The sequence below is a fragment of the Palaemon carinicauda genome, chromosome 37 (assembly GCF_036898095.1).
Source record: "Palaemon carinicauda isolate YSFRI2023 chromosome 37, ASM3689809v2, whole genome shotgun sequence".
In the NCBI taxonomy this organism is placed as follows: domain Eukaryota; kingdom Metazoa; phylum Arthropoda; class Malacostraca; order Decapoda; family Palaemonidae; genus Palaemon; species Palaemon carinicauda.
The window spans coordinates 24,674,850-24,689,621 of record NC_090761.1 but is presented as its reverse complement, the minus strand read 5'-3'; the positions used below and the strand labels follow the sequence as shown (position 1 = coordinate 24,689,621).

The following is a 14,772-nucleotide window of genomic DNA, read 5'->3' as shown; positions in this document are numbered from 1 at the left end:
GCTCAAACTCGTTAGTTCCTTTAGTGTCTACAACCTCACCATCCTTGTGAGCTAATGGGGGTTTGGAGGAGCCTTTAGGTCTATCTGCTGAGTCATCAGCAGTCACTGCCTGGCCCTCCCTGGTCCTAGTTTGGGCACTGATCATATGATATATGGTCAGTCACTAAGGCATTGTCCTTGCCTCTGCCATTCATGAGCAGCCCTTAAAAAACTGAAGAACTTACTTTTGGTGCACTGAGAGCCAGTGAATCCCTCTGGACACCTGCACAAATCAGGGGCGGCACAACGTCCGCCATTGAAGCAAGGCTTGGTGCACACGGGCCTACAGTCTATGAAATGGCCGTCCTGTAATCCCTTCGGAAACTGCCATATTCCTTCTTCGCATTTCACTTCTAGAGATGACTTATGCGTTATCATTTCATATCCTTTATAACACTCAATGGTGTAGATCAGTTCCTCTGGATTGCTGGAAAACAGAACAAAAATTATTAAAGTGTTGGTTAATGTCCCTCTAGATAAAGAAAGATGTCTTTACTAAAGGGAATTTAATTCCTGAAAGCTGATTGAATAATAGCTTATCTTATGAAAATCAATTAAATCAATGTCAATTATGTACTAAAAATACATTTGTAAAATTTGAATCTATACTTAAAGTTTTCTTTGAAATGTTTGAGAATTTTTCTTTGTTGAATCTTTATCAATTATATAGTTATTTTTTTTTCCCAAGGTCTGTAGTATTTTCAAGGTGCATAACTTAAGTACTAAATCCTCCTCGTGAATTATATTTTGATATTCAAATAGATTTCTCTTTTTTTCTGAATTGGAATATGCAAATAACGAAAATCATTCGAGAGTGAAACCAAAACAATATTTGATGCTTTAAAGTTTTGAGATAAAATTTGAATTTGAACATTTATTATTATTATTATTACTAGCTAAACTACAACCCTAGTTGAAAAAGGAGAATGCTACAAGCCCAAGGACTTCAACAGGGAAAATAGCCCAATGAGGAAAGGAAATGGGGATACAGATAATGTGCCTGAAGGTATCCTCAAGCTAGCGAACTCTAACCCAAGTCCGTGGAAGACCGTGGTACAGAGGCTATGACACTACCCAAGACTAGAGAACAATGGTTTGATTTTGAACTGACCTTCTCGTAAGAGAGCTGCTTGCCATAGCTAAATCTCCTCTATCCTTACGAAGTGGACAGCAGACATTGAATAACAGTGCAATAGCTAAAGGCCCTGAGTGCAGAAGAATTTCTTGGCTATCTTAGTGTTGTTAAGGGTAAGAGGAAAGAGGAGAAGCTGTAAAGGATATGCCACACTTTTTGGTGTATATGTGGGCAAAGAAAAAATGAGCCGTAACCATAGAGGGATCCAATGTAATACTACCTAGCCATTCAAAGGACCCAATAAATCGTTAGTAGTAGTATTGTATCTCAACGGGTGGCTAGTGCCTTGGCCAACTACCTACCCATTGTTTCTTCAACCTCTTGCTTCAATATATCTTCACCTAGTCTTTTCCTTTTCTCCATATTCTGACATTTTTTTGACACCTTAGCTTTTATACTGTGTATTACATTGATAATTTATCTCAAAAAGTTTCTTTTTTACTTTTACTTGTCTTCATTGGATCTCATAAATCTACCCCATATGTATAAGTTAGTTATACAACTCCACCTGTGAATCAAATTTTTGTACCTCGTCCTCTTTTCACAATGTTTGCAGAGCTATCATTACAATCCTCATATTACCACTTCAATACTCACTTCCCAAGATATCATTCAGTCATTATTATGCATTAGCAAGTACATACAGAAGTCATCTAATCCCATTCTGTGAACTTCCAAACAAATTTTTTTTTAAATTATTGGCTTCTCTCCATTCTGAAAAACTTTTTGCTACTGACATTCATTTACATACACCTCCTCTCAAATACGTTTTCCCCAGTCACTGCAAGTTCTCTTCTCTGTGAAACTCCATATCATTCAAGATCATTAACCACTCCGCCTCCCTGCTTGCAGCAATGTCTTACTTTCTTCTTGGAATTATATTCCACTCATTCTACATTGACATTTATATGTGCATGCACAATTGAAATAATCACAGGTAGAAGTGCTGTAACAGCCCTCCACTCACCTCAAATTACCGATGGCGTTATGCATGTATTTTGGGGGAAGAGGGCACTTTTCCTTTTCACATTGACTACCAGTGAACTCATCTGGGCACTGGCAAGTACTAGGCCAAATGCAAGTACCCCCATTCACGCAGGGAGTGGAGATACAATTTGGAATGCAGGGTTGAGGCTTCTTTGTTCGAAAATCCCAGTTACCTTCAAGGCAATCAAAGACCATGGAAGAGTCTCCCGAAGGATAACTATAGCCTCTTTTGCACGTGATGTTGAGCCTATGAACCCTGTTTCAAAGAAATTAAGAGTTTTTTTTATTAGTTTAATCCAAATTTTAGAGCCTTTGGGTCCTATTCAAAGGATAGATTGTCACTCATTGATGTTTTAATGAATCCAGTGATCTTTTCCACTTTTAAAAATATTAGAAATTATTTGAAACTAGGAACAGGAAAATGTAAACAATTTGTTTTCTAAAAATATTAGGCAGAGCATTTGCAATGTCACATATAATCTGTTGTAAACAGTTAAATCTCTAGGAATACTGAACTCGTGTGAAATATTCTCAGTTGACATGTTCCAATCTTTTCAACTCTTCTTTTTTTTTCTAAGAAAATTAATCTATTGAATTTTTTTCTGAACTTAAAGAACAAGTATGAATGGTAGAACTAATGTTCATAAATATATTTTAAAACAATTATAAAATTTACTAGTGTAAGGGGCTTTTTCATACTCCTACGGAAAATATTTAGCATTCTCCTTACAAAGAAGATTTACGAAGTCTATTAAGTCAAGAGATGTTAGGCTATGAAAGTTAAGTTCCTTTTGAAATCTGGAAGTTCTTATGATGAGTGTTAAAAGTTAAGGTTACATTCAACAATGTCAAAAAGAGTTAATTTCTAGAACACTTCTAATCAAAGTACTTGTTTACTTATAAAGTTATATTTAGGAAAAATGCATAGCAGGAACATAGACGCTCAAAGATTAATAACTCTAAGAAATGTAGAATCATAACATATTGTCTGTTCTCACTCATTGTACTCACTCTGTTCTATAAATAGCATTTTTTACTGTCGGTGACCATGCATTCAGGCAACTATGAATCTGACAATACGAGCCTGACAAACCAAACGGACAGGCACAAAGGTTTGGTAGAATGCAAATGCCATCGTTCATACAAGATGGCAAGCACAGAGCCTCACATGTTCCTACAGGTCTGATCCATTCTCCATCCTCGCACGTCTCTATGTAAGTCCTGTTTCCTGTACTGGGGTGTATGTATCCAGCAGGACACTCTTTCCAAATATGTCCAGTGTAACGGCTAGATGGAGGTATTGGTTGATCCCTGGAATGAAATACGTTGTATGTAGTTTCTTATGAAGGCAAAAACTACATCCAAATATATCATTTCCTATTTATACTTCCTCTTTATATCTACATTATTCTAGATGAAGGATATCATTTTCAGAGTTTCAGAAAGTTTTTTCTAATTGTCGTTTCCTAATGACAATATTCTTTGTTAAATCTTAGTTCATTTTCCTTAATTTATTCCACCTAAATAATTGTTTTTAACTCTACAAGCATAACTACCACATAAAACTTTGACAATTACTTTTCAGGAAATAGGTCATCAACCCACTGAAACCTTACCAAGTGTAATCTTCCAAACCGACATCATAATCACACATCTTGAGCTCACAATTGCTACCAGTGAATCCTGGCATACACTGACAAGACTTTTCATTGTCCTCTGATAAGATACAGGAACCTCCGTTTTGACATTGCGGGTGACAGCTATACTCGCAATCAGCTTTGTCAAAATCTGTATAGACATTTTCAGAGGGGATAAGAACTTTCCAGCTGCCGTCATCACATTTGAACTTGAGCTGTAAAAAAATATATACGCCAATTAGTAAAGGAACATATACTGACAAATGTTAAACATTTAATCCATTATCCTACACTATTCTAACTATACAACATAATTTTTGCACCTGTAAGGATCTTAAAAGACAGAGATGTTTATGTTTTGGGAAAGAAAATTTTTTTGACACTTTATCAGATTCTGAGTCTCCGTTTTTAAGACTACTGTATTGTTTTAAAGAAGTAGGTTTAACCAGTTTTAAATTTTTACTTATTACATATCCTTATCTTTATCTATCAATTAATTTATCATGGTTTTTTAATAAATAGATTTAACATACAGTATGTAAGAGTTGAGCTTGACTCATTGGTCTGGTAAAACATCTTTTAATAATAATAACATGAATAATAATACTGTATTAATAATAATAATAATAATAATAATAATAATAATAATAATAATAATAATAATAATAATCTTTTTTATCAATGGTTCTACTTTATACGTGATTTTCAAATATCATGCTGATTAAACAGGGAAACATAATATTTTTCTAATGTTTACAAGGGGCATTTAAATTAACTTTCATAAAATTGTTAATTAAAATTTTTGGAAACTTAAAAATACTCTGTTCAAAGAAAGCTTCAGAGTATGAATGTAAGACTGGATAATGCTTACATGATTTTAGCATTTTTTTTTTCATCATGCTTATGATTGAATTCCTGTTCATACAAGTAAAGTTAACCAATAAAGATGGAACCTTTGATAGCACAGTACTATATTAATTTATTATTACGTCACTTTTCCTGAACAAATACGTTTTCAGTAGAACTGTTTGTTGTGTATTTGACTTTAACCTTTTGACAGAGATTTGCAAAATGTGGCCGCGATATGGCTCGGGATTAAATTGAATCCTAGATAGTATTACAGTATATTCATTTATTATTATGTCACTTTTCCTAAACAAATACGCTTTGAATAGAACTGTTGAATCTTAGTTCAGGGTGAGATATGGTTATAATTCTATACTGATAAATAATTGGAATCTGTTGCATTTTCACAAAGTGTTTTGTAGATCAAGTATCTTTTAAATTCTTTTAAGAACTTTAATATCGAACTGAAATTTAAGAAATAACCAGCATAAGTGCAAAATGGTCTCAAATGAAGGTAATGAAGTTATCATTACCACAATTAGCACTGTCCTATTGATGCTATTATCATCATCATCATCATTATTATTATTATTATTATTATTATTATTATTATTATTATTATTATTATTATTATTATTATTATTATTATTATTATCATCACCATCTTTATTACTAATAAAGCTACAACCATAAAGGGGAAAGCAGGATGCTATAAATCCAATAGCTCCAACAAAGAAAAATAGCCCACTGAGGAAAGCTAATGAAGAAATATATAAATTATATGAAAAATAATGAATAAAGAATATAAAATATCTCAAGATCAGTAACAAAGTCAAATATGGCATGTGTAAACTATGAATAGGAACTCATGTCAGCTTGTGTAACATTAAAACATTCGCTGTAAGTTTTAACTTCTGAAGTTCCACCGAATCAACTGCCTGATTGGAAAGTTCATTCTACAATCTGATCATCATCATCATCATCTCCTCTTACACCTATTGACCCAAAGGGTCTCAGTTAGATTTCACCAGTTGTCTCTATCTTGAGCTTCGAATCAATAATTCTCACATCATCATCTCCAACTTCACGTTTCATAGTTCTCAACCAAGTAGACCTGGGTCTTCCAACTCTTCTAGTGACTTGTTGAGCCCAATTGACAGTTTGGCTAAGCTCTCTTGGAGAGTGGGTAGAGCATGCCCAAACCATCTCTATTTACCCCTCACCATGATATCATCCACATATGACACTCGAGTAACTTTTCTTATAGTTTCATTTCTAATCCTGTCATGCTATTCAAGCCCAATTATTCTTCTGAGGACTTTGTTCTCAAATCTACAAAATCTGTTGGAAATTGTTTCAAAGCTGGAATAAAACTTATAGAATACAGTACTCTGTAGTACTGAGCCTTAAGATGGAAAAGGCAAAACTAATAGAACTAACTGCATACTTAGTACTACATACAGGGTGGTACATTCTGAGGAGATCAGAATGCAAAGGGAAAGATTTATGCAACATGCATAAAGAACTAACTGAACAACAGTGGCAGAGATTAATATCAAAATAAGAAATACAAAATTTGATAAACTGCAAGTTTTTGTCAAACAAATTAAGATGAGAATCAGCAAATGAAGACCATACAGGAGAACAATAGTAAAAAAAAAATTGAATGAAAGAATTAACCCTTTCTTCAGAATAGATTAATCACCAAAACTCTTACTCAATGAGTTTAATTTTTGTGCAGTTGAAAAAGAAACAGATCAAATGTGTTTCTAAGAGATAAATTTGCATTAAAGATTCACACCTAAAATCTTAAAGGAGTTATATAAAGTTAAAGAAACATTATCAATTCTGAGATCTGGATGTTAGGGAGCCACTGTCCTCGACCTAAATACAATCATACTTTGAATTTTGTTAGGGTTCAACTACATGCCCATAATTAACACGGTTAAAGGCAGCATTAAAATTAAGGCCAATTATATGAACTTTCTGACCACATTCCTTGCACTATCAGGATACTACAAGAATTTTCTGAACTACTATGCTGAACTTTTCACAGACTTGATTAAAACTTTAACAACATGAACCAGAAATCAGCCATGTTCATGACTATATCAATCATTACATCAAGGCTAATTATGTTGAGAACCAGAATAAGCTTGTTCTCTATTCTGATATCTATGCTGGGTAAAATAAAAATATCAGTATAATACTGGAATGCCTCCATCTACTGTATTGCACAGAAGGGTACTCAAATTAAACATTACTTTTTGTGTCCCTCCATTCTTATATGCCTTGTGATTGGCAATATTGGTATATTACAGTGAAACTATGGCAAGCAGCAATGGTAAAAACAGTATATTTCAGTACAGTGATTTCATTACATGTGAAGTTAAGGGTGGCGTTCCTGTTATCAACTAGGCACAAAATTACCTCAAGTATGAGGTGCTCTATTCATACACCACAAAATAGATATCGGAAACTGAAAACTCATAATATGCCAGAATTATTGTTTATGGCTTCAGATACAAAAATGACTCTGCCATCAAGACCAAAAGTTACTATGAATTGGTAGACATTTGGACTAGCATCAAGTGCGACTCATTAAGGGAAGAAGGAAGTTTTAAAGCATTAACTTGATCAGCTGAAGAAAGCCAATCTTGGAAAAAGAAGAAATGTAAAAAGTAGCAAAAAAACGGACCTTTCATCATGGTCATGGAAGATAGCATGCTCAAAAGTTGAGCAATAGCATTAATAACTGTAAAACAACACATGAAAATTTATCAGGTGTAACGTGCATCCATCAAACCGCAAAAGACTGACCTCACTGAAGGGGGGTTTATCCTTGGTATAACGGCTTAGAGCTGGTATTTTGAAAAATGCCCCCTCGTAGCACTTTCCTGTTACCTCGGATGTCCTGATGATGGGAGGAACTATACCTTTTGCCTCATCTTGTTGCCTTTAAAAATGAATAAATAGGAGCATAAATTAAAATATCTTTTAATATGAAAAGTAATTTTATGCATCAACCCATTATGGATGATAGAAAATTTAATGGACATAATATAAGTGAATATATGTACTCAATTATATCTTAAAAGGATTACTTTTATCAGTCTCAAAAGACTTGGCCTCCATAATCTATAAAGATTTTCCTGTTTCACAAAGAATGTCTGTTATCTATATAATTTAGCGCTATGTCATTTTAACAATGCATCAATAATTCAAAATATACAATTTCTTTATAGCTTCAATATTCTTCCTTCAAAAAGAAACAATACACAAAATAAATCTGCATTGAATCCCTTTAATGAATACTATATTTACCCATGAATATCCCAGACTTTTTATGTTGAGGTATTCTCTTAGCTATACATGATTCCTACCTTTAAATGCCAAGTTCCTGTCATTATAAAAGTAACAGTCTATGGAAGAATGCAACAACCCAATTTCAAAAGAAAAGCATTAACCCTTTACAAAAGTTGTAACACTCAAGTTTACTAACATTTCATTCCACTCAAGGACGATCCTGTTTACCACTGGGAAAGACCTACAACCTGCAATTTCACAGGCTTTCCCAGAATACATTTCCGGGCATTTGCAAAAAGTTCCCGTTTTATCGTCCTTTGCCAAGCATTCACCACGCTGGCAAGGCGGGTGGCAGCTTGGGGAACACCTTACATTCCCTTGAGAAATGCCTTCAGGAAGGTCTAGCAAAATCCAAATGCCATTGATGCAATCCATGCGGAAGGAAGTCATGTTGAATTCTGTCCTGTGGTTCTCTAGGCAACGGACGATGGCGTTTCGACCTTCTGAGCTGTTACATATGAGAAGGAGGGAAAGTTATTTGCATACTGCTAACAAATCATCTAGGCTACACTATTATCATCATTATTATTAATATGATTATTATTATTATTATTATTATTATTATTATTATTATTATTATTATTATTATTATTATCATTATTAATATTATTATTATCATTATTATTAATATTATTATTATTATTAGCTAAGCTACAACCCTAGTTGGAAAAGCAAGATGCTACAAGCCCAAAGGCTCCAACAGGGAAAAAATCACCCAGTGAGGAAAGGAAATAAGGAAATAAATAATAAATAAACGATATAAGAAGTAATGAACAATTAAAATTCAATATCTAAAAAAATAACATCAAAAGAGATTTTTAATAAACAAACTATAAAAAACTTATGTCAGTCTGCTCAGCCTGAAAACATTTGCTGCAAGTTTGAACTTTTGAAGTTCCACTGATTCAACTATCTGTCATAGGAACAGATAGTGCAGTCAGTAAACTTTTAGTTTGTTCCTTTTATCTGCATTCAAATCTGGTAACACTTACTGACTTAATGAAAGAGAAATTTCTGCATAATTCAACTGTGCTAGATATTTGAAGTATTACTAATCTATCCATAAAAATAATCCTTACAGACAGACAGCACTCAATTTATGACGTTACGTTAGAAATCGTCTCTATTATATACTGTATATATTTTCTGATGAAAATTAAGAATATTTAGTGCATATTTGAGTCTATAAACTGATTTTTTTTCAGTTTAACCTACTTTAATAAGTAATAAAACAATATTTTATCCCTGTCTCATCCTTGTAAAATTGACCTGAGAGAGAGAGAGAGAGAGAGAGAGAGAGAGAGAGAGAGAGAGAGAGAGAGAGAGAGAGAGAGATGATAACATTAATGCAAAACTACTTACATCACATCTACAATACTGTTTGGTATTGGAGTCGAGGGAGCTTCACAAGGGAAGCCTTCATCTGTTTGTCTCCGATTTCTCTGCTGAAAGTCTATGAAAAAAAAAGATAAAACAGAGTTAATAATAAATTTAGTCTCATGGTAATACACAGTAAATAATAATGTGGAAGCTTGTTGGCCATTCAAATATAAAAGAGAACTTCATGGATGTCCAATCTAAGTTCTAGAGTAAGCTAAGAATTTTTACTTAAGTTTTTTCTCATAATTTTTTTTGTTACACTTAAGACAAAACCTGGTTCAATGATGATTCTAAATACACTCATTTTTGGAAAAGGGAGTTTTATAATCTTTAGAAAGATAATATATCATATTTGACTTGGAATTACTATATGTAGCTAACAGCTGTTGATCAGAGTGTTAATACTTCTACTGAAAACTTGTACAATTTGACCATAAAAGAAAACTTTTCCTGGTACTAGAGTTCCAAAAAGAAATGTTAATGTACGTTGTGATATTGGCTAAACAAACAGAATGCTGCATGCTACCGTGTTAGCAAACCCATGGGTCTATAGAACTCCAGACATCCATCAATAATCGCCATTTGTATGTGACAACTGTTCCGTAATATTCATACCTTTTTGTTAAGCAATGCAACTCATTGCAGCATACTCTATCATTCTGCAAGGGATCTTGGAAAAAATCAACAATGGGCTGAGTTGCCATTTATTTACTGTGCCACTGTTAGAACTCTCTGGTCTTACTATGATTGTCACAAGTCACAACTGCATCTATTATGTTTACATAATATGACAGTGTAATTAATATTAGAAAATAAGGTATAATACTATCAAAGGTCATATGTGGCATATACTCCCCAACAATCAGGCCTACCTCTTTTTTCTTACCTGACACATCAAATGTCAAATAACATCGTTTGGTGTGTTGGATTATACATCACAATTTGTTAATGTTACTTTAGGAAGCTATGGTACATCCCACAAAATTTATCGTTGAGCTACAATCAAATCTTCCCTCTTTAGTGTAGTCTAATCAGTCCCTTCTTTGCTTGAAACTAACAGCTCTGTCACACACAGTCCAAAGGGAAAGGTATTCCCTTTTGGATGCTGAATTTAACAGTATGCAGTTTCCTTTGTGCCTATTTTCCTGGAACTAAACAGATTAGCTAAGCTTTACTTCCCCATAAAATTAAAATTAAACACTCTTGATGGCACAGACAAAGGTGGTATTTTTCTTTGCTTTATATAATGATAGCTGATTTCTAAGGTCCTAAATTATCCATTATTTTTCCCAAGTAAGTAGGAGGAGGTAATTGTTACCACATTTGGTAAATGTCTTTGTGGTAACTATAGCCCTGTTGATTGCCAATCAATTTTCATAACCTCTACCTTATTTAGAATTTATGATCATCTATTGGCAAACCATCTAACTAGGTATGCTGAGGGTTATCATTTTGGGCACATCAATGTCAAATTTTTGTTATTTGACAATTTTTGGGGATAAACTGCACGGATGTCTTCCCTGCAGATAACCAAGTAGGCGACATGGCTATACAATTATCAATTAACCTTTGATCTGTGACTTTCATGTCATGGATTTTGCAAATTATATCTGGAGTTGGTCTTCCTTGACAAGGGTCTTCCCTACCTCTTCGGAATTCAGTAATATAATTCTTAACCTTTCACACAGTGCAATCAATAAGTGCTTTTGTATATCATTTGGTGACGATCCCGTCATAATGAAATAGGGAATAACTGCAGGGGGAGAAATTTTGTCATTTCTTTCAATATCTGCTGACCCTTAAGGATTCAATTTCTTGTAACATTTCAAACCAACAAATTACATTATGGACTTCTAAAAATGAACTTTAAATTCTTGTAAGCATTCAAAAGATTGAACTACTTGAGAGACAAACCTTGTGTATATGCACACTTTTCTGTGCATAAATCTTTATATAAAGATGGTCTTGGGATCATTAACATTTCTACTTGGTGCCATCTAGTCTCTGAATTGCATTCCCCAGTAATAGCCCTTAAGGGATCATACAGAATAGTGGTCAGAGATCTAAGGTGGTATGCGACATTGAAAAAAGTTTAAAGGGTCCATCTAAGATAAGGATTAAAGAAGTACTTAACTTGATACTAGAGGAAAACAAGGCTAAGCTATTAGTATATAGCACGATCTTAGTTATGGTAGGGTCTTTTAGAAGTCTCAAAACTATTCGTATAGATTTGTACAATGCATCACAGGAATCAAAAGGCCTAATTATACCAGAGCATTTGTTATGTAGTAAAGAAACTTTTGCAAGGTTCTTTAATTGGTAAACGTTGTGGGATTAATTTTACTACAACATATTCATAGAGCAACTCTTTTTGACTACTGATGTCGCAATATCAGAAATTGGAAAATAAAAGCTAAACCCTTTCCATAAAATTCTTACCTCCTTGTAGGTTGTTATATCTCAGGATGGTCAAATTGTAAGTTTTGGGATCTGATAAAGTAGACTCCTTTAGTAATGAAGTTGAAGGGATTTTTGCTTCTATGGGAGCACACCTGAAATTGATTAGAGAAGACAGATGTTAATTTAATAAAAATTAACATATATTGCCCAATGTTCTCTGGATATGCACAAAATATGGAACCAACATGAAACTAGAAGGATACTCAATATGTACGGTTACTGTTTGATTTAGATATAAATTCTTTATTTGCCTTCTATCTCTCCCATCAATGGATAAGATTTTTATAATTTCAAGTAGTAAATGCTGATGATGCTTGTTCGTATTAGCAGGACACTACAGTATTTGCAATCCTTGCTTACCAAAATGTATGACACATCAGAGGAGGTTGGGCTCTCGATAAATAGAAGAAAGACAGAGATGATGAGAACGGAATGGGCAATGGAAGATGAAACATCATTAGAAGGAGAAACGATCAATGAGGTAGAATGATTTAAATATTTAGGAACTATGATCTTTAATACAGGGTCTTTAGAATTGGTCTTTAAAGAAAGATTGAAAAAAAGCAAATAATACAATGGATAGGTAAAATAAAATTTGGAAAACAAATCGCCTGAAATTACACACACAAAAAAGGCTATACAGTATACCAGTTTAGTGAGATCAGTATTACTCAATGGACATGATTCGTGGTATGACAATGAAACAATATCCAACAGATTTTGTAGATTTGAGAACAAAGCCCTCAGAAGAATATTGGGAGTTGAATGGCAGGACAGGATTAGAAATGAAACTATAAGAGAGATTACTCGAGTGCCATATGTGGATGAGATCATGGTGAAAGGCAGATGGAGATGGTTTGGGCATGCTCTTCGCACTCCCCAAGAGAAATTACTTCACCAGACTTTCAACTGGGCTCCTTAAGGCACTAGAAGAGGTGGAAGACCCAGACCTACATGGCTGAGGACTATGAAGCGTGAAATAGGAAATGAAGAATGGAGAAGTATTGACTTAAAAGCTCCAGATAGAGACAACTGGTGAAATCTAACTGAGGCCCTTTGCGTCAATAGGCGTGGGAGATGATGATGATGATGATGATGAATGGCTACTGAACCCTATCAAGTTACGACCCTCTTAAGTTTACATTTTAGTATCAGAAACGTCATATTAGCTTTTCTATTGTCATTCTCGGTCACCACTTCATAGAATCAATGTTTATAATCACAAGACTGCCAGTTAAAATATGATGCTTTACAACAAATCATATAAAATCTTATGATTGACATTTAAAATCACTGATCAACTCTCTACAGAAAGGGAGGAGTGTCATTTTTTAAAATCAAGGAACTTTTTGTAATCAACTCTTAGTTATCGAAATGAATATCTCTGATGATGGCTTGCATTAATCATGAAACATCTGACTAAAAATATAATACGCCATTAGGACTGAAAATAATTACACTAGCTTTGATTAATTCATCTCTTCAATGTGAATAAAAGTAATTTTTATCTGAAATGGAATAGAGATGTTTTGATACTGTTCCTCAGAGTTTTGTTTTATTATGAAAGACCTATTTTAATGTTGTTATTGTTCTTAAAATATGTTATTTCAATTGTTCGTTACTTCTCTTGTAAATTATTTATTTCTTTATTTTCTTTCTGCACTTGGCGATTATTCCCTGTTGGAGCCCTTGGGCTTATAGCATCTTGCTTTTCGAACTATGGTTGTTGCTTAGCTTGTAATGAAGAAGAAGTAGAAGAAGAAGAAGAAGAACAACAACAACAACAAATCACGAGGCTTACCTTCGCAGACTTATGAGGACCCATAACCTCAAGATGAATGTGGATGTCCGACGGACGCCCATTCTCATTTTGGGCGACAACAGACACACTGTGGATGATGATAATAATAATAATAATAATAATAATAATAATTGGTCTTTTAAATATTTACTGAAATCTACCAATTATTCCTTTCCCGACAACAAACAATCCTTCAACACCTTTGCACTAATGATTCTTTTATAGGATGTTTTCTTGTGAGGGTTGTGGTGGCCTATTGGAAACATCCCTGCCTGGTGATCTGCCGAACTGGGGTTCCAGTCACACTTAAGCTCGATAGCTTCTTCAGTGTCTGCAACCTCACCATCATTGTGAGATAAGGATGGGGATTCGGGGGGGGGGGAACCTATAGATCTATCTGCTGAGTCATCTGCAGCCATTGACTGACTCTCCCTGATCCTACCTTGGATGCTGATCACATGTATAATGGTTAGTCTACGGTAATGTCACAGTACCTTGCCTCTGTCATTCATGAGTAACCTTTGATGTTGCTTCTCAGGTAGAAGTGAATGAAATAAAATTTATTTCCAAAGGACTTAAAAGGTGCATATTTTTAGATCACATGGTACAGGGGATGCCAATGCACTCATTTATCCATCTTCTATTAGCAAAATGTATTCTAAACAAATTAAAGTGAGTATGACAATAGGGGAATGTAGCCAAGATGGAAAAGGAACGGAGAGAAAGAAGGGAAGGGGGGGGGGTGAGATAACAAGATGATTAAGGATAATAAAAGAAGGGAAACTGGGAATAGGAGAGAATGGGAGATGATTAAGGATAATAAAAGGAGGGAAAGTAGGAATATGAGAGAACGGGAGATGAATAAAGATAATAAAAGAAGGGAAAGTGGCAATATGAGAGAATGGGAGATGAATAAAGATAACAAAATAAGGGAAAGTGGGAATATGAGAGAATGGGAGATGAATAAGGATAATAAACGAAGGGAAAATGGGAATATGAGAGAATGGGAGATGATTAAGGATAATAAAAGAAGGGAAACTGGGAATATGAGAGAATGGGAGATGATTAAGGATAATAAAAGAAGGGAAACTGGGAATATGAGAGAATGGGAGATGATTAAG

General features: G+C 34.2%; 1 protein-coding gene across 8 annotated transcripts in view; it reads right to left on the bottom strand.

Moving 5' to 3' along the window:
• LOC137629511 (uncharacterized) overlaps positions 1-14,772 on the bottom strand; it is a 172,772-nt gene that overhangs the window by 101,020 nt on the left and 56,980 nt on the right. For all 8 annotated transcript variants that reach the window (XM_068360867.1, XM_068360875.1, XM_068360871.1 and 5 more), the window contains exons 2-10: positions 13,652-13,739; positions 11,830-11,942; positions 9,373-9,463; positions 8,147-8,458; positions 7,465-7,600; positions 3,778-4,013; positions 3,173-3,472; positions 2,142-2,417; positions 225-466 (exon numbers count right to left, since the gene is read on the bottom strand). In XM_068360867.1, the coding sequence (XP_068216968.1) occupies positions 225-466; positions 2,142-2,417; positions 3,173-3,472; positions 3,778-4,013; positions 7,465-7,600; positions 8,147-8,458; positions 9,373-9,463; positions 11,830-11,942; positions 13,652-13,719 (1,774 nt within the window). In that variant the 5' untranslated portion in view covers positions 13,720-13,739. The remainder of the gene's footprint in view (positions 1-224; positions 467-2,141; positions 2,418-3,172; positions 3,473-3,777; positions 4,014-7,464; positions 7,601-8,146; positions 8,459-9,372; positions 9,464-11,829; positions 11,943-13,651; positions 13,740-14,772) is intronic.